The sequence below is a fragment of the Ursus americanus genome, chromosome 5 (assembly GCF_024610735.1).
Source record: "Ursus americanus isolate L20-20 chromosome 5, mUrsAme1.1.p, whole genome shotgun sequence".
Lineage (NCBI taxonomy): Eukaryota > Metazoa > Chordata > Mammalia > Carnivora > Ursidae > Ursus > Ursus americanus.
In genome coordinates this window covers 29,600,041-29,627,284 of record NC_142131.1, presented here as the reverse complement: position 1 = coordinate 29,627,284, position 27,244 = coordinate 29,600,041, and the positions used below count along the sequence as shown (strand labels likewise).

The 27,244-nt window shown below is 42.8% G+C and overlaps 1 protein-coding gene across 7 annotated transcripts in view; it reads left to right on the top strand.

Moving 5' to 3' along the window:
• The window catches only part of PDE8B (phosphodiesterase 8B), a 248,116-nt gene that overhangs the window by 109,279 nt on the left and 111,593 nt on the right, over positions 1 to 27,244 (top strand). For 3 of the 7 annotated variants that reach the window (XM_045796422.2, XM_087862050.1, XM_045796420.2), the window contains exon 2: positions 17,168 to 17,227. In XM_045796422.2, the coding sequence (XP_045652378.2) occupies positions 17,168 to 17,227 (60 nt within the window). Of the gene's footprint in view, positions 1 to 4,902; positions 4,996 to 17,167; positions 17,228 to 27,244 lie in introns of those variants that run through there. The other 4 variants (XM_045796423.2, XM_045796421.2, XM_087862052.1 and 1 more) reach the window with 3 other exon arrangements.

The window sequence follows — 27,244 nt, the reverse complement described above, 5'->3', positions numbered from 1 at the left end:
TGGGAGAATATATTTGCAAATGACATATCTTATAAAGGGTTAATATCCAAAATCTATAAAGAGCTTATCAAACTCAACACCCAAAAAACAAATAACATGGTTAAGAGATGGGCAGAACACACAAACAGACACTTTGCCAAAGAAGACATCTAGACGGCCAACAGACACGTAAAAAGATGCTCAACATCACCCATCATCAGGGAAATGCAATCAAAACTATGATGAGATACCACCTCACAATGGTCAGAATGGCTAGAATTAACAACACAAGACACAACAGGTGTTGGCAAGGATGTGGAGAAAGGGGAACCCTCTTACATTGTTGGTGGGGGTGCAAACTGGTGCAGCCACTCTGGAAAACAGTATGAAATTTCCTCAGCGAGTTAAAAATAGAACTACCCTACAACCCAGCAATTGCAGTACTAGGTATTACCCAAAGGATACAAAAATACAGATTCGAAGGGGTACATGCACCCCGATCTTTATAGCAGCATTATCAACAATAGTGAAACTATGGAAAGAGACCAGATGCCCATCTACTGATGAATGGATAAAGAAGAGGTGGTGTATACACACACACACACACACACACACACACACACACACACTCTGGAATAATACTCAGCCACCAAAAAGAATGAGATCTTGCCATTTGTAATGACGTGGTTGGAGCTAGAGTGTATTATATACTAAGTGAAATAAATCAGTCAGAGAAAGACAAATACCATATGATTTCACTCATATGTGGAATTTAGGAAACAAAACAGATGATCATATGGGAAGGGGGGAAAAGAGAGAGGGAAACAAATCATGAGACTCTTAATGATAGAGAACAAACTGAAGGTTGGAGGGAGGTGGTGGGGATGGGCTAGATGGGTGATGGGTATTAAGGAGGGCACGAGTTATGGTGGGCACTGGGTGTTGTAAGTGATGAACCACTGAATTCTCCTGAAACCAATATTGCACTATATATTAACTAACTAGAATTTAATTAAAATTTTAAAAAATAAATGTTTGTTGAAGAAGTGTTTGAATGAAAGACTTCATTCTAAAATTCTTTGGTTTTGTCTTTGCCCTTGTGAATAACCGTCCAGTGATTGGCATTGTCGGGGTTTTGGATTGTAGCCATCCTAATAGGTGTGCAGTGGTAGCCTCACTGTTTTAATTTGCAATTCTCTAGAGACAAATGATGCTGAACATCTTTGCATCTGTGTATCTTCTTTGGCAAGGTTTCTGTCCACATATTTTGCCCATTTTTCAGTTGGGTTGTTTGTTTTCTTATTGTTGAGTTTTAAGCGTTCTTTGTATATTTTAGATACACATCCTTTATTAGATAAATGTTTGAGAATACTTTCTCACTATCTGTGGCTTAACTTTTCAGTCTTTTTCACAGCTTTTAGAAGATTTAGCTTTAATAAAGTGCAACTTACCAATTTTTTCTTTCATGAATCCTGCTTTTACAATCTCCTTTTTTTTTTTTTTTTTGGCCCCTTAATTCCCCTCATAAAGAAAGACAGAGCAGTATTATTAGTGAATCAGGTAACCCACAAGGAGCATCTTTTACAAAGCAAAGTGTCCAAGTATGTCTGTAAACTCTACAATATGAGCAGTTGGGACCAAACTACCGACAGTAACAAGGAGCTCCCTGGAAGAAATGGCTGAAAGATGGAAGGGCTACTGGTCCTGGGGGCCGGCAGCCCAGATATGGCCTGTAAGCACTCGTCCCAAGAAAGGGGGGGGGGTGGTCCCACAAGGAGTGGAAGGCTTGGAGAGTTGGTTTGAGAACAAGAGCCAAAAGTGAAGGGTGCTTCACAGGCTCCAAGTGGCAGACAATGGAGGCATGTGAGAAAATATGCTCATAAAACAGAGAAAAAACTGCAACCTAATATTTCGAAATTAGGTAAAAGAAATTAAGAAAACAAAAGCTACAAAAGAACAGCAGAAATCCAAATTAGAAAAACACAGATTACGTGATTAAACAGACATATGAAAAAGAGTTAATAACTCAGAAAAGTAGAAATAAAAGCAAAAAAAAAAAAAGTAAGGAATGAAGAGCCAACTGGAAGCACTGTAGGAATGAATAAACAACACAGAGCACATTGTGGGGGAACAGAAGTGGGAAAGGAAGAAGGAAAAACAGAAATGAAAGGGGAAATAGAAGCTTTGAAAGAAAATTGAGATGTGGAATATAGGCAGAGGAGATCTATATGTATATAGGAGTCTCTGAAAAAAATAAACGCTAAATCAATGAAATAGAACATATATTATCAAATAAAGAAAATCTTCCTGGAAAAAGGCTGGAATCCACTTACAGAAAGGGAATATAACCTATTGGGAACATTGACCCAGAACAGACAATACCAATACATCTTCTAGTAATATAATTGCCCATAAAGAAAAAAAAAATTGGGGGGTGGTATCCAAGCAAAAAGACCAAGTCATTTTCAAAGGAAAGAAAATCCAATTGGTATTGGACCTTGACAGCAATGCTTAAAGTCAGAGACAATAGAGGAATATGTTCAAGATAATGTAGAAAAGAAAGAAGGAAGCAATTATTCTATATTCAGCCAAACTTACCTTCAAATATAAAAATCACAAAGAGTTTCAACATGCCAGGACTCAGGGAATGAGTTTCCTATAAACCCTTCTTGAGAAATCCTCTGACAACATGTATGACTAGAGAAGCTTTGGTTTAAGGACTGGTGGTTGGCGTGTGAGACCGTGGGTGGTGGTAGCTTTTGTTCAGACCTCTGGTTTTCCTGGAATTCTGTAAGTGTTCTTGACCCAGAGATAGCTGTGGAAATTAGCTCTGTTATCCCTCAGCTGGAATACCATTTCTCCTCTGCTCAGATGTTGGTCTTGATTCTAGTTGTTTGAGTTATGATGGTTTCATATCCCTGCTTTTGGGAAGCCACATACCATTACATGTGTAACTTGTGTGGCATTCTCCACCCAAAGGGTATCTATGATCAGATCTCATTCTAATATCAGCAGGAGGGAGTCATTTGTTTCCACTGGGATTCTTCCTGTGTTAAGCACAGAAAAACTCATTCAGCCTTGTTCCAGCAATTTTATTACATAAGCAATAAAAGGCAATTTCTTGGCTTACGTAACTGAAAAGTTCAGAGGTAGAAATGGCTTTGGCCAAGACGTAATCTGGTAGTTTGACGGTGCCACAAAAGATCTGATTTCTTTCCATTTTTCTACTCTGCCCTCCAGTGGTGTCGTGTCCATTCTTACATGGTACCAAATGTTAGGAGCAACAACATGGCTATGTTTCTTTTGACTACCAGTGAGAATGAAGAGAGAGAGCGAGAGAGGGAGAGAGAGAAGAGCTCTTTCTCAGCATTGCTTTGGACCAGCCTAAGTCACTTGACTATCCCTAACCAATCACTGTAGCCAGGGAAATTAAAGGCTTAGTCATATTTATTTAAATTCACATGTTTTGTTCAGGGGGATGTAGATCCCCAAGCAGGAGTCAGTAAGGCCTGGGATGCAAGAGAGATGGAATGGATGCTGGGAAGCTATTAACAAAGGGATTTGTAAGATGAATGTTGAATTTTATCAAAATGCCATCTTGGCATTTCTTGAGATGATCACGTATTGATTTTTCTTTTACTGGTTATAGCGAGTTACGTAGGTAGATACCCTAATCTTGAATTATGGGGAGAAAAAGTACTTAGCTATGCCCTGTGGAAGTAACTGAGGTCCTGGGGGCATCAGCTGGTTTCCTTTTTTCCTTTTTCCAGCTCTGATTCAGACTTCTCTGCCTCTGTTCAGCCCTGTGATACTGGTGTCTCCAGAACTCTGTCTTTCGTCTCCTGCTCTTAGTGATGGCGTAGTTTCATCTGCCCCTCCTCTCTGCTGGTATCTCTGTCTCTGAGCTTCCTACTCATGGATCCTGCAGCATGGCAAGCTGGATGTCCGAGAGGCATCTCAAACTCTGCATGTCCCCCCTTAACTCATCATGCCCCGTAAGCCTACCTGACCTCCTGGATTCTTTACAGCCTCACCCAGTTGCTCAGACCAAATCCTCACACTTCCATTTCTTTCTCTTCCTTGCCCACATGAGTCTCAGTTGATTCTATGACCATATCGGGCTCTAATTCATCCTCTTATCTGTATCTCCTACCACTGCCTCTAATGCAGGTGCTCGTCATCTCTTATCTACACCAGTGGTTCTCCAGCCTTAGCGGCGTCCCATCAGCTGGAGGGCCAGTCAATACACACATTGCTGCGTCCAGAGCTTATGGTTCAGCAGGTCTACAGTGGGCCTGAGATTTGCCATTTCTAGTAAGTCCCAGATGAAGCTGGTGGTTCCAGGACTATACTTTGAGAACCATTGGGCTAGACCGTCACAGAAACTCCTTTCTGATCTCTGGCTTTCCAGTCCTAAGCCCCTTAATCTATGAACTTCAACCAGAGGGATTCAGCTAAATATTAATGCAACATACTAAAACTTTGTCACCTTTCTCAGCACATTAAGACCATGACCCCTTGACCTAGCTCCTTCCACCCTCTCCAACCTCAGTTTCGCCCCTCCACAGACCACTGCTTTGCTTTTCTTTAACATGCCTCATAGCGTTCCCAGGGGCCTGAAATGCCCCTTACAATGGTTTTCACCTGACTAGGTCCCACTCCTCCTTCATCATTGAGGTCTGTTGTGATTTTCTTAGAAGCTTGCCTGAATTCCCAGATGAAGCTAAATGCATCTTGCATGGGTTCTCATAGCACCCTGTAGGTCCTTCTGGCTTATTACTTACCACCATTATTGAACTGATTGCAGAGCGCTGCGCTCTCTGATGATGGTATTTTAATGCCTTGAGTGCTACAAGGTGAGAGCCCGAGACTCACCAGAATGAGCACGTGGGCAGAGCTTTAGAACAAGAATAAAAGGGAGCTTCTCACTCTCCTTCCTCTCTTACTTGAGAGTGGAGTTTTTCAGTCTTTTTTCCGGCCAAGGGAAGAGGAAGATGTGAGGATTCAAGATAGACTGTAAGTTTGAGCTACTTTTTTAAGGAAATGTACTTTGGCTAAGTCGAAAGTGGTCTTTGGGGATTTAATCGTGTGTGTGTGTGTATGTGTGCACGCGTGTGCATGCTTTGGAGTTTTTCTTGTTTTTTACTCCACCAGTGGACACATTTATTCCATACCCCTTTCTAAATCTCTGGGTTTCTGGGGGAAAGGAGAGTGCTGCTGTAGGGGCCCTTCCTCAGCTCAGCCACGTCCCCCTGAAGACGCTGCTTCCACCTTTATGGTGTTCCGTTGTCCTTGTCTCTGAATCTTAAAAATATTTTCGGAAAAGAAGAAATAAGACTGTGGGTGCTGTCCCGTTGACTTCTTACTTAAGCCCCAGTGGAACAAGAGGGCCAGGGTACGGTGGGGACTTGACTGGCCATAATCTTAGGTAGAGGAGGGGTCACAGGGCCCTTGGGATACAATCTCAGGGCGGCTGTCTTGCTTGCTGACTAATAATTGTGTTGCAGTTTTAATCGTGTAGTGTCTCACTTAAGTCTTACATTTTTAGGATATGAATTGTACTTTTTATGAATAACTGTTTAGAAGTAATTCTACCAAATAAGTCAAACTGTTCTTCAAAAAAGCGGGCATTTGTATTTTGTGAGTGACTTCTCATGAATTACTTAATTTTAAGATTTTATTTATGTATTTCACAGAGGGAGAGAGAGTACAAGCTGGGGGAGCGGCAGGCAGAGGGAGGAGAAGCAGACTCCCCACTGAGCAGGGAGCCCGATGCAGGACTAGATCCCAGGACCCCGGGATCATGACCTGAGCCGAAGGCAGACGCTTAACTGAGCCACACAGGCGCCCCTGAGTTACTTAACTTTAAATGGGATTTTGTCTTAAATTGGGAATCAGCTTGACACTGATTCTTTAATCCCGATGTCCACGTGATCCATGGACTCAGGGACTGATGGTTGCGCTTTATACCAGTATGAGTGGCCCTGACACACCAGAGTCAGGAAAGTACATGTGGTTGAATTTTTGATGCAATACTAGGTGTTGTGGAAAAAATAGTTGTTTTGGGGTCACCGGGGCCCTAGTGTGAGATTGTCCTGGAGCTGAGCAGGGGAGACATTTTGCTATTGGCTCTCTAAGGCAACTCTAGCTTACCAATGACAGAATTTAGGACAGAGGCAGTATGGATAATTGAAACCCACAGGAAATCTCAAACTCATTTTTAGCGGATGGTTTCTGTTCCCTTGCCCATCCGATCTGTTTACCAGAACTGCTGACCATGTAGCAGAATTGACTGATTGGAATATCATCCCCCTTCACTTTCTCTTGCCTTCATTTAACGTTCACGAGAAGGCATGCAGCAGGCTGGAAGAGTGTCAGAAATGCTTGGGTTTTTCCACAGTCTGGGTAACTGCCTCCTGAATAATTAGAGATCCACTGTGCTTAGTTCGTCCTCTGTTACGCAATGTAATTGTAAATGCTTGAAGCCATCCGGCAGCTTTATTATCAGTAATATCCCTAATAAAAGGAAGGAAGTTTGTTGAGGGATGTCACATTTTGCGGTTCCCTTTAAATTCCTCTGCTTTCCATGTCAGACTCTGGGTTTGACCTCTGGGATCTGGGAATAGTGTTATGCTTATAAACACTCAACCTGGTGATACTGGCACAATGGTTAAGTCTATGAACGGTGATGCCTTGGTTCTTGGACTGCACGTATAATGTGAAACCTTTTGACATAATTCTAATATCTGAGTGCAGTTAGGGTTTTTTGTTTTCCTCCAAAGCCGATTTTCCGTAAGGCTTCTTTGCACTCACCTTTTTTGGGTACTCACCCATTTCGTGGGTTGTGTTCTTGATCATTTTTTTTTCTTTTCATTTTAACATCTAATTGGTATCAGGCAGAGTTCTTTGCCCTTGGCAATAGATGAAGCTACTATACCATTTAAATAATTTCTTTCATCTGATTCGTGTGTTGTGGTGGATGCCTCCCCCATTAGACTATGCTGGCCATGTTTTCTGTGTTAGGATCTGATGGTATCCAGGTGTCTTAGCATTGATTTTTTATTTTTTTGTTTTTATTTCTTTACCCCCTCAGTGCTAACCTGAGGATGGCCTCAATGTCCTCTGTCCTTTCTCACTGCAGTGTTTGCCGGGCACAGTGTGGTAGGTGATCGTCTTTTCCACTTAGTTGAGATAGCATGTTCCCTGTTGACAAAGAACAGCCTTGTTAACCAGGGACTGGGGAATGGAGGTGAGGGCATGGGCAGGGGGCATTGTAAGACCGAGTGCTGGGAAGTCCATCACTGTCTCATCTTGTGCATGAGGCCCTGTCTCCCTCTTTGACAGCCATGTTGGCTGTGGCGTAGACTGTCCATACTGATGTCCCCACTTCATTTGCCCTATGCTCATTATTTTTCAGCCAGAGCGTTCATTTAATTATAAATCATTTTAAAAGTTTCGTAGCATCTTAAGACTTTTCTAGAACAAATCAAAATGTAAGTGAACATATAAATAAGAGCATGGCCTTCTAAGTAAGTTGGGTCTGGGCTTAAATCTCAACTCGAGCCCCTTGGGTGAAGTGCTTAACTGTGATGGAGCTTTAAGTCTCCCCTTCTCCCCCCCACCAAGAGTTTTTATTTTAGAGAGGGAGGGAGTGCAAGCTTGGGCGAGGGGCAGAAGGAAAGTCCCAAGAAGACCCCCGCGCTGAGCACAGAGCCCAACAGGGCTCAGTCTAACAACCCATGAGATTATGACCTAAACAAAAACAGAGTTGGACACTTAACTGACTGTGCCCCCAGGCACCCAGAGATTTAAATTCTTCAGCGGTTAAAGAAGTGCGGTTGCTGTGACCATTACATGAGCTGGTGCTTGGGGGGATTCAGAAGCCCCTTCATAATGAAGCAAGGTACAGTTATTTTGAGCAAGGACCCCTGAGTCCCAGCCCACTTTTCTAGGATTTCGTTTTATTGAGTTTCAAGGAAATTTTATCCATATTCTGAGGAATTTTAAACACACTACCTTATTTTACCAAATAAAGATTTTATAGTAGGAAAGAAATGTACATGTTGGCTATTTGTCTAGTGGTTACTGCTCAGTTAATGTTAACTCAAAAATAGAAAAGACTTTTCTAATAAAACGAAATACATTATACATTTACTTTGCAGTATTTAAGATAGACAACAAATGAGAAAAAATAATTCCATAAACACCTATGTAGTCAATACTCACTGCTTTAAAAAACAAAACAAAACAAAAAAAAAAAAACAAAAAAACCTGTTCAACCACTGTTGAAGTCCCTGGCAGTTCCTTCCCTACATAAATCCCCCTTTCCTTTCCACCAGTGGGACCTCTTGCCTTAACTGGGAATTTTTAAGCTTTTCTCTGTACTGTTAAAATATTCCTAAACTATCTTCAGTTATTTGTTGTGGTATTCATTTTTGAGAGAGAAAGAGCATGAGTGCGGCAGGGAGAGAGGGGCAGAGGGGGAAGGAGGAGCAGACTCCCCACTGAGCAGGAAGCCTGACTGGGGGAGGGGGGGAACTCCATACCAGGACCCTGAGATCATGATTTGAGCCAAAGGCAGATGCTTAACTGACTGAGCCACCGAGGCTGCCCTCTATTCAGTAGTTTAAATCATTTAAAACTTTCAGGGGTGTTCTAAGGTCTGTATTTTTCCAAATCTTTTTTTTCCTTGAGGCTTGTGAGATGCATCCATTTTGAATGGGTAGCTCTTAGTTGATATATTTTCATAGTATAATGTAATGCATTGGACAGATATTCCTCAAAATAGTTTTTCTGGTGATGGATGCTCATGGATTGTGGATTAGGCTGTCTCCAATTTTTTGTTAAAAATTTGCTCCAAATACTTTTGTAAATGCCTCCTTGTATACCACAGAGAAACCCGCAGAAATCACATAGGAGTTGGATTGTAGGATACACGCTTCTTCATCTTTACTAGAAATCCCCAAAATATTTTTCAAAGTGGCTGAACCAATTCACACACCCACCAACAATGAATGAGTTCCTATGGGTCAACCTTCTGGCCCATGACACTGTTTAACTTAATTCTATCATTCTGTTGCTTTTAATAAATGGCTGGGTGTGACATAGTATCTCATTGCAATTGAAAATTATTTTCCTGATTACTGAAGATTGAGCATCTTTTCATGCTTTAATTTCCTTCTCTGAGTTTACGTTTCCTATCTTCTGCTGAACTTTCTTTTTGGTTGTCTTTTCACTGATGGTTTTAGGCGTTTTTATTAAGTTCTGCTTACTAATACTTGATTGTTTCCTGAATTTTAGATCTTCTGTCTCTTGAGCTCTCCGTTGTTTTTTATTGGAGTGTTTTATGCTTTTGGTTAATTTTTTGTTTAATAGAAGTTTTAAGTTTCAGAGTCAAGTTGTTCTCTTTTATGGTAGTCTATTTTGATGAGTAGTTATCTGTAGGTTGGTATTTGTGATGAAACCTCATGTTGCAAATGAATGTACTATACTAATAGAAAGTAACAGCACAAAACACGGTACATCTGTCACCCACTGGGGGTATCTGATGCCTATGAGTAATCTTCCATACATATGTTTGTAACAGACTTAAAAACAATTTTTTTTTGATACTAATTTAGAGATACTGATTTGGGGAAATCAGCAAATGTGAAGGAGTGTATCTTTCTCTTGCCTAAGTAATCGTGAGATTTTGGAGGGGAGTATCTGGGTGGATTTTGGTGCCCTTCACAAGGTAAGTGCTCAGGTGACATTTGTTGAATAAATTAATGAAGTAATTGAGTTTGCTGTTGACAACAGACCTGTCTGCTCAGAATAGACCGGTGTTCTCAACCCCAGTTGCACCTGTGATTTAAAAATGCTGATGCCTGGGCCTCATCGTTAGAGTTTCTGATGCTTGTGGTTTGAAGTAGGAGCCAGGCATTGATGCATTTAGTAAGTCCCAGGTACTTGGAACAGGGAGCACAGGCTGAGAAGGTCTCTGAGCGAACTGGCAGCAGGAAGGGGAGGGGAGTGTCAGAACCACTCTTGGGCACTGAAAGGTCTGGGGCAGTTGAGTTGACAGGAGGTTGTCTAGGGTGGCCAAAAGCAAAACGAGGGGAGGGCTGGAGGCTGGTGTGACAGCAGAGCCTGCTGCCAGAGCCCTGAGGCTGACAAAGAGACAGAAGGAAGCGTGCTAGATAGGCTGAGAGCAGGGGGCCTGCGGAGGGCAGACCAGGGCGTGGTGGGGGTGTGCGGCCTCCTAGTCAGGGCTGGTGCCTTTGGGACTGAAAGCCAGAGGGCTGACATGGGCCTATTAAAAAGGCAAAAGTAGGGGCCCCTGGGTGGCTCAGTTAAGCATCAGACTCCTGATTTCGGCTCGGGTCATGATCTCTGGGTTGTGAGATTGAGCCTGGCATAGGGCTCTGCACTCAGCAGGGAGTCTGCTTCAGATTCTCTCTCCTTCTCCCTCTGCACCCCCATACCTGCTTGCATGTGCACACGCACTCAAAAAAAAAAAAAGGGGGTGGGGGTTGGCAAGCCAAAGTCAAACACAACCTTTGCTTGCTCAGAGGAATAAAGAATTTTGGCCTGACCATTAATGGAGGGTGGGCAGGGGACACCTTGAGAGAATTAAATACTAAAGTCAGAGCCAACCGGGCAGCAGGCAGAGTTGATTAAGGTATTTAAAAATGCCTGCTCCTGAGCCCGCAGCTGAAGCCTTTTGTGATTGCCGTGATCTTCACCGTGCAGTCGTCCTTCCCCCTTGCCCTGAGCTGTGCGTGTATACACACCTGTGTGAATGCTCCCGTCTGCGGCAGCTGGGGAGGATGGGATTCCAAACAGGAAGTCCCTGAAGTGGGAAGAGTCAGACTTGGAGCTTGTTTTTTGGAAGGCCGAAGTCCGCCACGGTGGCCCTGACACAGGTACAGACACACACCTTACTTTTTGCTGCTTAATCCTAGTGGCAGCCCCGTCAGCAGTAGTGCAGAGGACCAGGGCCTGCGCAGGGACTGCTGGGTACCGGATCATCTGGCGAAATCAGAATGAAGCCCAGAACCTCAGGGAAGAAAGCGGTCAGAGTTCTCTGAATTCTAGAGCGTAACCGAAGAACATTGCACTGGCTGTGCTGGGAGGAACATCAGGTCTCAGTTCTTGACTCTGTTGCTTAAAACCCATGTGATTTTAGGCAGTTGAATTCCGTTGCAGAGGCTGGGGATGAAATCGTGAGGAGGACTGACGCTACGTCCTCAGGAAACTGGGTCTTGCCAAGGAGGAGGAGGCTTAAACGAGTGATAAAGTCGGTAGCTCTGCCGTAGAGGAGGGCGCTGAGCAGAGCCGTTAGGGGTGCCTTGGTGCAGCTGGGTTCGGCCAGCCCGCAGAGAGTGGGGGGCCGTGAGCGGCCGCTGGAAGGGGCAGTAAGCTGGGCCGGCCAGAGGGGTTAGCAAGGGCTCTCCCAGGTCCGCTGCTTTTCTTCTGGACTTCTCCCTTCCTGTTTGAGGGAAGCTCTAACACCCCGAGTCCAGGCTCTCTAGCAAAATTCCTGAAGCTGGAAATACCCAGAGGTGTGGCAGCCACCGGCAGGAAGTGTGGTGCCGAGACAGGCAGACGAGCCTCTGCTACCTGGACTTCTTTCCCGATGATCTTTCATCGGCCTGACCCGCACCAGTTTTCATCCTGGACTTTCCTCTCCATTTAAATGAGGCCAAGCTGTGTGGGGGTTTTGGTCACTGTCTTCTTGTTTCTTGTGACATTTTCCCCACTCGATTTCACTGCTCTAGTTCCTACTCATAGCAGTGTCTGCTTTGTTTTTGCTTAATCTGTTCTTAACTATCCAGAAAGTAGATAAACCAGATGTTGATTTTTTTTTTTTTAATGCCCTAAGTCCTAAATTGGATCCTGTTAGTTTTCCACTCAGAAACCCACAGTGTGGTTTGTGCCTACAGGAAAGAAAGCGGGGCAGGGGGGAGATGGCACATAGCTCCCAAGATGCGCTGAGGGACTGCCCCCAGTCCTCCCAGTCTTCACTTTCTCTGCCATTGTACCTTCGTATTTTTGCCTCCATGCCTTTGCTTCTGTTGTTTCTTATGTCTGGAATTTCTTCCCCCAGGCCAGTCTCTTGTTCTTCATGACCTGTTTGCCTTAATGGAGACTTCCTTGATCTCCTACCTTGAATACCAGATATACTCTCTCCCTTCTCCCATCTTTAAAGTTTGAGGGAAAATATCTATCAACCAGAATTGTGTATTTCATTAAACTATCAAAAGTGAGGGATAGGGGCGCCTGGGTGGCACAGCGGTTAAGCGTCTGCCTTCAGCTCAGGGCATGATCCCGGCGTTATGGGATCGAGCCCCACATCAGGCTCTTCTGCTATGAGCCTGTTTCTTCCTCTCCCACTCCCCCTGCTTGTGTTCTCTCTCTCGCTGGCTGTCTCTATCTCTGTCGAATAAATAAATAAAATCTTTAAAAAAAAAAAAAAGTGAGGGATAGACGTTCGTAGACCAAAAAAGACTCAATGAGTCTGCCACTCATAGACCCTTTTCACTCAGAATGAAAAGATACGGTCCCAGTTGCACACGGAGGGATCTATGTTGCTAGCTTGAGATTAACTAAAGTGAAGGTATTTATACCAGAGAATCAGCAAACGCTACAAAATAAGACTTTTTTCCCTAGAGAGCCAACTCACCTGAATGTGAATTGGTGACCCTGCTGCGGTATACGTGTGTTTCCCTGTATACAGGTGTGTACGTGTGAACGTCTGACACACTGGAAAGATGGGACAGTTAAAACTGCACGGTCAGTCGGCAGTCCTTCCTCGCTGGGCTGTTGGGGAAAGCTGTGTGGTCAGAGTGGTTAGGAAGTGTGTGTCTGCTCATTCCTGTCCCATCCTCCTCTCCCCCTGGGCACTGGAATTAGGTTATCTATGACCCCATCCTTTCCTTGCTTCTGTGACCTTGGCCAACTTCTTTACTTCCTGGAATCAGAGCTCATCCACTCACTGGGGATTTGTGCGTCTGCAGTTGCTCAAAGTTCACTCTTTGAAGTAGAGACTCTTGGCTTGGCTCCAGAGACATCAGTAAATGGTCTCCTGTTCTTGTTCATGAATACTCTTTCATGGATTGATGACATGTAGGCGGTCGGCTCCTGTGTCAGAAACCCAGCTCTGCAGGAGGCTGCTCCTGTGAGCGGACCTGCTACAGCGTGGCCTCTGCTGGTCACTACCTCATGCCAGCCCGCGGAGCCGGCAAGGAGAAGTGTCACGAGTCTGTGGAGATAGTTGGCCTCTCCTGGACATGGAAGCCAAGGTCAGATGAATGAGAGCTCAGCCTAAGAAGGATGAGGGAAGCGCAGAGATAGGAAGCTAGGTGTAGGTCAGGAGTAAAGGAGCTGGTGAACGGAGGCCCCAAGCTGGGTGGTGGAGGTGGAGGGTGTGACCTGGGAGGTGGCACAGTGAAGCGGGCTTGGGAGGAAGTGGGTAGAGTCGGGAGAGGCAGGGGTCTTGGAGAAGGTTGACCAAACTTGCAGTACTGTCTCCTGGGCTCTGCCTCCAGTGGCAGCTTCCTGCTGAGCTGGGTCAGGCAGGGGTTAAAGGACTGGCTGCAAGCAGGGGGCTCATGGTTGTGACAAAGGATGTAGTGTCTTGGCTGTTGAGCAGGAAAAGGGTATGTTCTAGGACAGGTGTCACTTTGAAATTTCCATGCTGTCACTCAGTGGCCATTGCCTGTCTCCTACTAAGGTCACTCCTGTGAAAGTGCCTATCACAGTCCCTGGGCAAAAGCAGGGGGCATGAGGAGTGTTCACAGGATCCTCAGATGTTCTCCTGGCTAAGTTTAAAAAGGCCTATGTAACCACTACCCTTTGGTTCCCTTCAATTTCCCACCTCCTTAGAGCGAAGTGGGGCCATGTGACTACCTGCAGCCAGTGGGTGAGGGAAAGTACTGTGTGTAACTTTCAGGCTGAGGTTTTAAAAACCCATGCTTGAGTCTCCTGTGACTTTCCCCTTGGCTTTGTCTTGGCCTGGACCTCTAAGTAAGCACAAGGAGGAATTGCTTTGGAAAGTCACCTGGAACCATAGTGAATTTTGTATGAATAAAAAAATCTTTGGGGCGCCTGGGTGGCACAGCGGTTAAGCGTCTGCCTTCGGCTCAGGGCGTGATCCCGGCGTTATGGGATCGAGCCCCACATCAGGCTCCTCTGCTGTGAGCCTGCTTCTTCCTCTCCCACTCCCCCTGCTTGTGTTCCCTCTCTCGCTGGCTGTCTCTATCTCTGTCAAATGGATAAATAAAATCTTTAATAAAAAAAAAATCTTTATGTTATTAGGCCACTGAGATTTGGGGTCTCTTTGATCCCACAGTATAATTGAGCCTATTCTAATTCAGAGCTAAAATAATGACATGAATTTTGAGATTTAAATGAGAAAATATATGTTAAGATTCTACCGCAGTATCTAACCTGTGATAGAAGTTTTAACATGTCAGTTTTTCACCATCTTCCCAACTCTGGGCCTGTTTCCTTATTAGCTCAAAAATTAAAAAAGAGTAATATTTACATCCTAAAAATAAGAAAAGTACCTGAAAAATTTTACCACATACCAATGAGGTAATAAACTTCAGGGTTTTTTCTTCCCCCTTCTTCTGAATTGTGATCAGAAGCGATTCGGAAGGTATTTCTCCTCCCATCAGAGCTCCTCTTCCTCTTTCTTCAGAGCTTCACAGTTCCTGGGAAGCTAACATGCTGAGCTTCCTTGATAGTTCCAACAAAAAGATCATGTTTTCTAAAGACATAAAATGCATGACAAAAAATGCTCATCGTTGAAGAGATTTCCCAGTGTTGTCAACAATGCAAGGACGTTATTTCAGAATTACTCCAAATTAGTCATTATTTCCTTACATATAAGGAAAATGGAATTGACTTCCTTTTTAATGTTGATAATAAAGACCCATAAATGCTGCCTTTCAGGGCTTTTATCCCACCAAGAGACCTACATAAAAAGTGACTCGACCTTGGTCCTGTCTAAATTCAGTTACATAAAAAACTGAAATACAGTAGGATCCTATGGGCCTAAATGGATAGGAGGCAATAATGAGAATTATTTTCTTTAAGAGAATCCAACCATTTGTGTGCCAATAGTCATTACACTGTTTCACGGTATTTGTTTTAGAGAGATTTCATCAGGAAAGTATTGTGAGCTCTCAATCAACACGAACACACACACACCAAGTACCTATATAATTACTTTGTGCACATCTTGGTTATTTACGAAGTTAGACAGAAAAGTAGTGGTTAAGAGTGAATTGTTTTTTGGGTGGTCTGTGCCCTTCTAGCAGGGATCCTTCCCCCTGTTCCTTAGCCTTCCAAAGTGAGTCACTTTTTATTTTATTCCTTTTAAACTTTATACTACATATTTCATTGATTTTTTTTTGTTGTTGTTTTTCCTTCCCCTGGATGACCCCTTGGGGAGCCAGTTTTGCTGGAGAAAACCTATAGCCTTACTGGACGGGATTTAGGTGTGTGGTGGGTGCAGTGAACCCAAGAGCGATCACAGGGACCATGAAAACATGCCCTAGATAATCAGTCAACTTGATCTTACTGTATCAAATTGGTTTCACTTCTTAATTATGAACTTTTTAGTAAAATTCTGGCAGTTACACTGCTTTTGCAGGACCATGTCTGTTTCAGAGAAATAAACACTATAGTAGAGCCGGGGTGCTGGTTGGGGTGCTGAGTGCCGGTGACACAGGAGGCAGGTACTGCTGGTTTTTCTGTGGAATCATTCTTGAGGCTGTGCTTATGTGCTGGGTGCTGGTGTCAGCAAGAACACTTGGCTGGATATGGTTTTGTTTGAAGGAAAGAAGCATAGGATCACGTGTTCTTCTGCCTGAAGACAGCAGTAAAACACTGAAAGAACTCGTCACTGGTCCACGGGCTCAGGGACTCGAGGCCCCAAGTCGGTATGAATTGTGCCAGGCCTCCTAAAAGGGCCCACTGTCTGGAGGCTGCCTCACCCAGCAGAGCCCAGCACAGAAGACCAATAGCCTCTGCTGAGCAGTCACTGGAGGACTTGAGTTGTATGCTGTCTGGGTTGGTCAGAGGCAGAGCCCCCAGCATCATGGCCTCGCGCAGTGAAGCCAGGGTTGAGGGATTAACCTAAAAGAGGAAAAAAATGTCATCCATTCAGTCATGTTTTGGAGAAGATTCACACCATGCCCACCAGGAATTAAGCACAGAGAAAAGGGAAGAAAGGAGAAAGGGAAATTTTTAGTTTTCAAAATCGTAACTTGAAGTTCTGCTTTTGTTCACTGATAAATGCCTCCTCTGGCCCTTGACTCATTCTTGAGTTATCTCCAGTCCTGTGACTTTCTATGCTTGCTGAAGGTGTACCGTCTGACTGACAGGGGCCAAACTCGTGTGTAGAACGCAGGATAAGCTTCCAAGTGGTGCAAACTGACTGCTTCCTCTTGGAGAAAAACAAAATTAGATCCTTGGAGGTGAGGTCAAGAGCCTCCATAGAGTTGCCTAGTAAGAGTCACTTCTAGAAATCCAAACAAAGCTATTACTGACAAATATTTGTTCTGTGCTCGGAGCTGAAGGCAGTTAGATGCTGTTGGCCACTGAACACCTAAGCTCATTCCTGGACTGAGTCGTGGGGCACGGTTGGCCTCTGCAGTCATGGTATGGGCTTGCTCGGATTATTGGAGGAAGTGCAATTCAAATGACTTTATTCATGGTAAACATGGGTATGCCTCATACAAAAGCATGAAGATAAGAAAATTAAGTAAATAGAAGAGCAGCTCTTCACATGTTTTAGCTTTCACATTTGAGAAAAAGCTTTACTGGGGATGTTTGAATAAAAACTGTCTAGCACGGTGCTGAACACATAGTAGGTGTGCAGAAAGTAATGATGGGTTTTTCTCCCATAAAGCAGTACTTGCTTATTATAAAAATCCATGTACTCGAAGTAAAAACAACCTGAAATCCACTACTTAGTATTGGCTATCCTCCAGGACATTTTCAATGCATATAAATGTATGTATTCTTACCCGAAACCAGGATCATGCTGTATGTGTTTTATAAACGGTCTCTGTGTCAGTAAGTTGGATCCTTGTAGTTCATGTCTGCAAAGCAGCGTCATGTAGTATGCTAAGCAAGGAAGAACCGGTCAGTTCTTGTAGTTCGACGTGGCACATCTCACGTGGTGTCGTTTCTTTAGCAGGTCTCATCTGCGGAGGTGCGCATTGGGCCCATGAGACTGACGCAGGATCCTATTCAGGTAGGCCTGCGTTATGCGTGGGGCTTTGTTTCGGGAGCACGTGGTTAGAGGAGCACCCTCGGAGGGGCGCTGTCCGTACTCCAGCAGGTAGCCAGCCTTGCCCCTGCGAACCCGCCTGTGCGTACAGAACTCCTGTGTACCGATGCCTCTGTGGAAATGCTTGTTTCTGTTAATGCCATGCTTGACGAATCAAACTGTTTCCTTGAGGACTTAAACATTGACTTGTCGTGAGCATAAATACAGTAGGTAGGGTGCGTGGTTGGGAGGGAGAGCAACTCTTGCACCAGAAAACTGGTCTACTCCACACCCTGCAGTAGCTGGAGAGTGAAGAAGCTGTGGGTGGCAGACGGCAGGGCACTTGCCACGAGCCACGGTTGGATGTGAACCTTGGCTCTTCCAGCCAGGTGACAAAGCTGTGGGATCTCGCTTGTATTGCTTGACTTCTCCACCCAGTGTCCTGTCGGTAAAGTAGAGATAATTGCCCTCTCGCTTGGGGAATGATGGGTTAAATGAAATTGTATTGAGTGCCCAGGAGACTGCTTGGCAGTGGACCGTCTCTGTAATGACAACTGCTGTTGGCTGGGTCAAAAAGATGACAGGAGACTCCCCCTTCTTGTCCCCTGTGACTTGAGCCAGGCAGTGGTCTAGACTCTGTAACACGGAGGGGGCTGGCTCTAGGAAGAGAAGGCTGGGTGCCTGTGGGATTCACCTCACTGTAATAATGGCAGCAACGTGACAATTGTCCTCTCTACAGCCCTCAGCATCCAATGGACCCTTCAGAGAAACAGGCCTGGAGGGGTTTGTACCCTTTTAAGTGAAAAGTGATTATTGTTAAATCCCTGTTGCATACCCATCTTCCTGATGGGCCTGTATCAGTGAGCCTTCTCCCTGTAAAAAGGTAGCTTGTTAACACCTGGAAGCATGTCTTGTACTTGGGAAAAGTGAATATGCAGAAAAAAATGTAAGCAACCCAACATGTAGTTGAAAGTGAAAAACCAAACAAGGAAATGTACTGTTTGATTTATGAGCAAATGGAAAAGAAAATAATGTTTTATTGTTGCTTAGGAAAAGAAATACAAATCTAGGGAAAGGAAAAAAACAAAAGGAAGAAATTCAAGCTTGGGAAAATTTGATGAAAACAAATTTAGGAGTAGAGGGGGAAAAAAGAATTTACTAAAATAAACCTAAGCCACAACTATTTGTATAGAATACAAACAAGTGGAAAATTCCAGTTATTCTGGGGGCATGTACTTTGTTCTCCATTTTGAATAAAGGCAATGACAAAGGATCTAATAATAGTGTTTATTCCCAAAGCAATTTCCTGAATATTTCTTGTGATTAATGGAGTTTTAGATCAATTAGTTTAATTTACCTTAATTTTTGCCCTGTGCTGTACTGGAAATTAATGATCATGATAAGGATGTCTTTTTCCTTTAAAAAAAAGATGTAATTTGTCAAATCGTAAAGTATTTCAAATATTCATAAAGGTACATGGGTATAGCCGTATGACGTTCATCAAATATTAACAGTATACTTTTTCTATTTGAAGTTTTGTTTTTTGTTTTTTCAGAAACATTACCCTTAATTATCCTCCTGCCCTCCCCCCCACCCCGAAATCCCCCCCCCCCTTAGAAGTAACCAGTACTTGGAAATTTATTATGCTAGGTGTCTGTGTACTTATTCTACATATGTGTGTGTCCATTCATAATTAGTTTGGGGGTATTTTTAAGATTTATTTGAAAGGCATCAAGCTACAGGCACCATTAGGAAGTTTTTCTTTATTCAACATCATGTGTTGTCTTACGTAAGCGTCTATTCCCTAATGTAAGATCACAAAGATACACTGCTTTGTTTTCTTCAAGGAGTTTTAGCTCCCACATTTAGCTCTATGGTCCGTTTTCAGTTACTGTTTGGATATGGTGTGAGATAGGGCTCCATTCTTCCACATGTGGATGTTGAGTTGTCGCAGCATCATTTGTTAAAAAGAATATTCTTTTCCTGTTGAATTGTCTTGGCATGTTTGTCAAAAATCAACTGACCATAACTGTGAAGGTTTATCTCTGGATTCTCACTTCTCTTCCATTGGTGTATATGTCTGCCCTATTTCTTGATTGCTGTGCTTCAAAGTGTGAGTCCCCTAAGTGATTGCATTAAGTCTATAAATTAATTTTGCAAGTATTACCCTGTTAGCAGTTTTGTCTCCCAATTTGTTAATACAGAGGTTTTTACCTTTCTTTGAATTTTCTTCTTTCAATAATGTTTTCTAGTGTTCAGTGTCTGTCTTTGACACTTGGTTATTATTCCTAAACTACTTTTTTTTTTTTTGATTCTGTGGCAAATGGAATCATTTCCTTAATTTAGTTACTGGGTTATTCATTGCTAGTATATAGAAACACTATTTTTGTTTATTTATGTTGTATCTTGCAACCTTGCTGAGTTCCTTTATTAGCTCTTAGACTTTTTTGTGTATTCTTTAGAATTATCTATATATAAAGTCATGCCATTAATTCTTCCTTTCCAATTTGAATAAGTTTTATTTCATTTTACTAGCCTAGTTGTTTTGCTAGAAACTCCAAAACAATGATGTATTTAGTTTTTTAAGGGACTTCCATATGTCCTATCAAATGGGCTGTTAATGTTTTATACTCCTACAAGCAATATGAGAGTTCTGGTTACTCCAAATCCTTGGTAATAATTGGTGTTTCAGTCTTTTAATTTTAGCCATTTATCTTGTGAATTAAATTTGCATTCCTCCATAACTAATAATGTTGAGCACTTTATTGACTTATTGGCCATTCTTTTATCTTTTGTGAATGTTTAAGTCTCTTTATTTTTAATTGGATTGACTTTTAAAACATTACTGAATTGTGGTTCTTCATTTACTCTTTTCACAAGCCCTTTGTCAGATTTTGAGAATATTTTCTTCCAATCTGGTTCTTCTATAAATTTTCTTAACTTTGGCTTTTGAGCAAAATTTAATTTTGATGTAACCTAATTAATCCTTTCTTTGATGGTTATTGCTTGCTGTATTCTAAGAATCTTTACCTACTCCCAGGTTGAGAAGATAATTTCTTAGGGTTATTTTTTTTTTCCTAGAAACTACTGTTTAACAATTTTAGATATATAATCAATCTCAAGTTCATTTTGGGATATGGAATGATAAGGAGCTAAAAGCTCATATTTTATCCTCCTATTGATGTCTAGTTCTAGCTTCACTTGTTGAAAAGACTATATAATCCTCCATTGCATTTGATGCCTTTGTTACTGATTCTTTGTTGCAACTTGTTTGGGCAATAATGTAACCAATTTTGAAATTAATATTCAACAGAAAGCTTTTAAAGATGTTTCTCTATTTGAATAGGAGATTCTACATACTTGAAGTAATTCAGCCTTACCAATTATGCTATTCAAACTATATTTTAATTTTTTGACTAATTTTTTTCAGTTTCTATGGCAATGGCTATGTTATCAGTATCTGCTAATACTTGATGATGAGTCTGGTGTTACTGTTTATTCTTGATTATTATATATTCCTGGTGACCATCCCTTTTATTATGAGGTGTCTTTTTAAACTTTTGCCTTACATTGTTGTATCTGTTGGTAAGTTGCCACACCAGCCTTTCTTGGTTCATTTTTTCTGGTATGTTTTTGCTATTCATTTTCAGTTTTGCTTTATAACTTTATATTAAATATGCCTACTATAAGCAGCACATAGCTTTTATTTTTCCAAAATCTATTTTTTGTCTTCTAATAAGTGAATTCAGTCTGGTTACATCGAGTGTGAATACTGATAAAATTAGTCTTATATTTGCTATCTTAACATTTTTCTTTATATTTCTGCTTTATGTCAAATTGGCAGTTTTCAGAATTTTTTGTTTTAAACTTGGGTGGTGGTTGTTTTTCTTTTTGTTGGTTACCCTTAAGTAATATTTTAATATGCATGCTTGCCAGTCAAATTTTATAACAGATACTGTATTCTGTCCTACCAAATGTGATCTAGTCCTTGGTAGAATTTGAATTCCCATTAACAGCTCTACTATACTCCATTACTGAAAAACAGTTGTCCATACTTTTGGATTTATTGTTAGCCTGTATGCATAAGCTATGAAATAACAAAATGAATACTTGAACTCCTCACCCAGTGCAAGACCTGGAATCTTTCTAGAGCTACTGTGTACCCTGCCTGATTCGCATCACATGAGTTTGGCCCCAAATGACAGCAGATGCAAGTGGTCAACAGTCCCTCTCTGAGTGAGGGAAAGAATAATGTTTTTAAAAAGATCGCAAGCTCACCTTAGAACTAAGGATGCCATTCCTACTTGGTCGTGTTGAAATGTAGTTCTGTGGATCCATCCAAAAACATTGGACAGAGCACCTGTATGTTCAAGGCTCCGTAATAGGGGCCGCAACGGAAGAGAGGCTGCACAGCGCTCCCTGACCACCCCGACAGGTCTGCTCAGTCAGTTGCGGTATTTGTAACACTCCAACTGCAGGGACAGTGACACCTAGTTAAGTGTTTTTGTGCTTCTGCTACTGATACTGCAACTGTCATAGAAAAATCCTATGTCCTAGCGCCTTTGTATTTGATTTTTGTTTTCCCCTGACTTGACAAAAAATACCTGTTGTGAGTGCAGTGGCATGCTGAAAGTATTAGTCAGCTACATCAGCCAGGGTCCTTAGGGCTTGGAAGGTACGTGTTGATAAGAATACTTGAGGATAGGGTTGCTTTTGAGAGTGCATTTCTAAGTTCACTAGGGGGAACTTGCTCCCGTGTCAGGACATGGAACATGGGGCTCCGCTCACCCTCAGTGAGCTGGCAGGAGCAGCGTGAGAGGGGGAATGGGGAGGGTGTTGGAGAAAAGTACAGCATGGTATCATAGAGGACATCTCTCCTGGGTGAGTGGCTGTGCCTCACAGTAAAAGTCCTGTTTTCCAGTCTCAGCAAGAAAGTTAAAAGTAGGGGAAATGTTATGAGGCAATAGATTCATATTGACATTTCAAAATGAAGTGGACTTTTCTTCAATGCCTCGAGGATATTTACTTGTTGAGTGTGTAGAATTGACGTGTTTCTGCTTAGAGTGCCGTCCTCCCCTCTCCTGCCACTCCAACTGGACTTTTCAACTGGATTTGCAAATGATACTCAGAACTGTGGCCTAAGCTTTTCCTACCAAGGCAGTACTTAGCTTTAAAATTTTACTCTTCCATGTTAGACGGATACAGATTGTCTGGAACTGTTATTAGAGCTCAGGTGGCCTCATGGGGAGCTATCCTTACATATCCCCATCCTGTCTCTCCTTTACCGCCAAGTCCTAGCTTCCAGCCAGCCCCGCCACCTACATGGAACTACAGAGGTGGTAGGAATTTTGGTCCCGTATTTGAGGGGGTAAAAACAAAACAAACAAAAAGTAACGTGATTACGCAGCCGGTGGAGTGAGGCTGCAGTTCATATACTGATAGTTGTGTGGCTGTAGGGGAGGCTCTTATCCACTCCAACCCTTTGTTTCCAGATTTACAAATGGGGATAATTCACACCTCCAAGAATTGTTAAAGGGTTATTGAATAAGATCCTGTGTTTAAAGTACTTTCGGTATAATGGCGGCCCTTAAATGCTCATCAAACTATAACTGCTATTAGCATCACTTTTCTAGGGACATTTAAAGAAAGTTTTCAAACCATTTGCTCCTACTGAACCCCCGCCCCCATTGACAATGGTTTAATGTGTGGGTACAACTACTATAATCTATACATGTGATCTATTCTAGAAGCTGTTTGTTAGCAAGATTTGCTTAAAGCCAAACCAAGTATCTTGAAAATCGATGCATAATAGCAGACATTGGGAATACACGGGGAAATGTGTCGAGGCCTTCTTACTGATAAAAAAAATACTGATAATGAACGTTTATGTTCTTCAGGTTGAGAAGTTAGTTTTATCTTCATGTTTTTCATAAGTAGCCTTCACCAGAGAAAATAGTCACATTCCAATTTGACTATCCTAGACCGATTATTGCTCTCCTCAAAGATACTATTGTGGATTAAACTTGTCAAAGGAAAGGTTATGAGGGTTTCCCCCAGAGCAAGAGAACATCCCCTGGAGCTATGGCAAGCTCACTGAAGCGGGGGCTGGGAGATGGGGGCCCAGCTCCGCTGATGCTTGGCTTTGGGAACGTGTTGTTCCCATCTGTGGAATGGGGGGTGATGGATCACCCCCAGAGTCGCTTTGTCTCAGAGGAGTCCAGAGAGCCCTGGCCTCTGTTCTTGTCATTGCCACTGGGACACCCCCCACCCACACCCTAATTACCTGTGGTCTGTGTTACCCCTCTGCAGCTGCTCACACCAGACCACTGCACTGGATTCTCTTAGCCCTGCCCTGGATCAGCCCTTACTTCATCACTCTAGCTAGGATGGAGAGATGGATAAAACACCGTGGCTCTAATAATCTTTAGGTAGTACTCTCTCTGCAGGAAGAGAGGGGCCTTGGAATTTGGGGTCCCTGGAGTTATATTTGAAAAGCAGTAGAGGTAGCCCTTGCTTTGTACAGTTTTAATATGTACAGATTTCAGAGTTAAGTGATGCCAGATCCCCACAACATGTTTTAGATGGCAATTACATTGGGGTTCTAACTGAGCAATTGCAGTAAATACGGATTCTGTTGCTTGCGCCTGAGTCCACATACCACGATGGTAGTGACCGATGTGTAGCCCCATCAGTAACCAATCACATCACCTTTTTCCAAGTCTTCATGACTGGTCTTTGCCCACCTGTTCTTCCGTTCAAGCACAGACAGCGAAGTGTGTAGCTGTTGCCGTCTGGTCTCTTACATGGCATTACACTCGAATAGATCATCAAAAGAGGGAAGGAAGTAGCCAACAGAGATGAAAGTGCATCAAAGAAATGCAAAGTAATAATGCCAGAGGGAAGTTGAGGTTGACTAAATGAGGTTAGAGGAGAGAGAGCTGGCCGTGAGGATGTGCATGCCGTCACGTGGAGGGATTCTCCATCTGCAGCCGGAGCAGCTCAGCTTGCAGTGATGGTCAAAATCAGCAAGTGCTTGCGGTGAAAAGAATGAAACGTCACCGAGGAAGTAGAAAACTATATGTTAATGGAACTCAGGCGGATATTTCATGGCACTGAAAGTAGGGCGGACAAAATATTGGCTAGAACATTGGAGTTGACCCAGGCTTAGGGCTTTATAATACACCAAGCCATAGAAAAGATGCTTGCACTCTGTATCCTTAATTTCTCCAATTTGGAGAAGGCATACACTGTTGAAGCTACTCTTAGTTCTTTTTAAAAAGAAAATATTTTAGTTTTCAGAGTTTCTAATGCTTTAGTTTACAGCATCCTGAAAAAATGTTTTACTTGATTTCATACAGTTATAACCAACAGAAAGTTTTCATGTTTGGAAAAAATTTCTAAGGTCCTAGGACAGTCATTTTTGCCATTGTTTAAGATTGCCTTTTGTGGTGGTTTTTAGAGTCTAGCCCTACCACGTGAAGCAAGGATTGCCTGTACTTGTGTTCTGATCCTGGACAGGACCCAAGTAGACCCAGCTCTGTTCCAGAAGGAAGGTGTCGCCTCCTTGTCCCAGGCTTCACCCCAGATAAGATTTTCTCCTCTTTGGTTGTGTTTATGGCAGTGCAGTTAAGTTGATGTAACAAAATTGTTTCCTTCTGCCCGTTCCCCTGTACCTAGATTCTTGTCCAAGCGTCGTGTCCGTGACCTGGTGTGGTCACCACTCACTAGTGTATTTATTGTGTTTATCTTTACCCGACTGTCCGACCTGCTTGCTTCCTAGGGGCAGAAACTAGACTATGTCCATGCCTGTCAGCGTTTTACCCCCAGGTCTTATCTGATAGATCATCAGTACATACTCATTGAATGAATGGTCTGCGTATTAGAGCAAATAAAGAGAGTCCGTTACCTTTATTCTTCACAAATCAAATTGATTTATATGCTTTAAAACTGATTTTTTAAAGTATATTTTCTGAAATTTAGAGATTTGCCTCTGAATGGCCAATAAATATTTAAAAATGGCCATCTCTGACAGACGAAGTACTGCTCTGTAGAAGGTTAAATACAGTGAGGGACTGTAGTGCTTAATAAGGTCTTCTTGGTTTTGTTCTTTGGTTACAAGTGAGAGCGGCCTTAGACTACCAAGTAAATAAATGAATTAAACATATTCGTGCAGTTTTTTTCCTTCATAGATTTCAAGACGGAGTTGAGAAGCTGTGGCAGTGAGCCATCTCTGAGTACATTCGCAGTAGGAGCTGAAGGCTTTTTATTGTCTCTACTATTACCGAGCCGCAGGTCTCATGAGGTTCCCAGCCTTTGTGTCTCTTTTGTTCAAATTCCAAATTTCTGTAAACAGAGTATCATCAGCCCAGCTGTGCTGGGAGATAAGGATGGAGAGTCAGAGCCTGGTTACATCCAAAAAAAGGCAATTACTATAGTACTCTACCCCAAAATGTATATATTCTTATTCCTGTAGATTTTTCACTTTGGAGTTTAATTATTGAAAACTAGTTTTTTCTGATTTTTTTTTTTAAATAGACGGGAAGAATATTATTTTTAGAATTTTTACTTTAATTCCAGGTAGTTAACATACAGTGTTAGATTAGTTTCAGGTGTACAGTATGGTAATTTAAAAGTTCCACACATCATCCTTAAATGGGAAGAATTTTAAAAACTACCCAAAGAAATCCTCTGAGTGCTTTTATAATATAAATAGTCCTGTTCTAAAATGTAGATTTTAATATTCAGGTACGGTGAGGCCAACAGATCAGGAAAGGACTATGATTAAAGAGTCTGTCACTCAGTGGAGGGCCCGTGCCTTGCCATGAAGGACCACACACACAGCACCAGGGTTGGTCAGGAGGCAGAGAGAGCAAGGGGAAAATAGGGGCAAGAGCCTCCCCCCGACTTCTGTGGGAAGGAATGGGTAAGGGAGGGTAAGCAGGCTTGGCTGGTATGAAGCATTGCAGGGCAATCTGGCGTATAACCGTTGTCCTTAGTTGTTCAGTACTTGGCCCTGGAGTGATGAGGGCAGGTGGAGAGTGGTTCCATGCGTTGAAGCATGACCAAAAAATGTGGTAGGAGTGTGGGCTTTGGATTGGTTTGCCTTTGAAGGGTGCTTTCCTAGGCAAGTCTTCTGCTACCTCTACAAATTGACCAACGCTCAGAGGCACAGTCTCCGCAGGGTCAGAAGGCTCTAGATGTCAAAGCGTCAGCACTACGGGAAAATAACAAGACCTGATGAAGAGAGTTTGTCCCTTTGAGTCAGTTGTGTGAGCTCTCATGCGAAATCTACTTTAAGTTGCTGAAATGGCCTTACCTTGATGTAACCCTCTGCTGTGAGCTAGACTTTCCCTCTCACCCTCCCCTCTGTCACACGGGCTTCTTTATAGTTCTTTGAATACCTCAGGCACACGTCCCACTGTAGGGGCCAATAGAACCATTCCTTCTGCTAAGAATACATGCCCTTCAGAGAGCAGCTTGGCTTCCTTTTTGTTTTCTTCCTTGTTTGCCTCTGATACTGTGTGAGTGAGGCCTACTGGCCTGAGTGCTGCAGTCGGTGCCCGGTCCGGCTGCTGCTCACCCTCCCTCCTGCTTGAAGGTGGCACTTACTGCTTCGAACCTGCTGTACCGTTTGCTTGCTTGTTACACGTGCTGTTGGTCCTTCTACCTCTGTAGTGTGAGGGGTCTTTATTCTGTTCATCAGTGTATTCTAAGCAATTAAAAACAGCGCCTGGAACATAACAGGTGCCTGGGAAGTTTTTGTTCAATAATGACCTTATTTTTCCAAAAGTAGTACAGTCTAGTGTGAGGATATGTAAGGTATATGAGATTAATCTGTAGCAACGTCCAACATGGGAATACAGTTGGGTTCTTACGGTACTAGTCAACTGAGGCCAAGTGGTATAAAGGAAATATAAAGCGGTGAGATTATTGTTTAGCAATCCCTCATTTAGCCAGACAGATGCCAGAGAAGAAATTGTCTCACCATTGCTGACTCTGAGG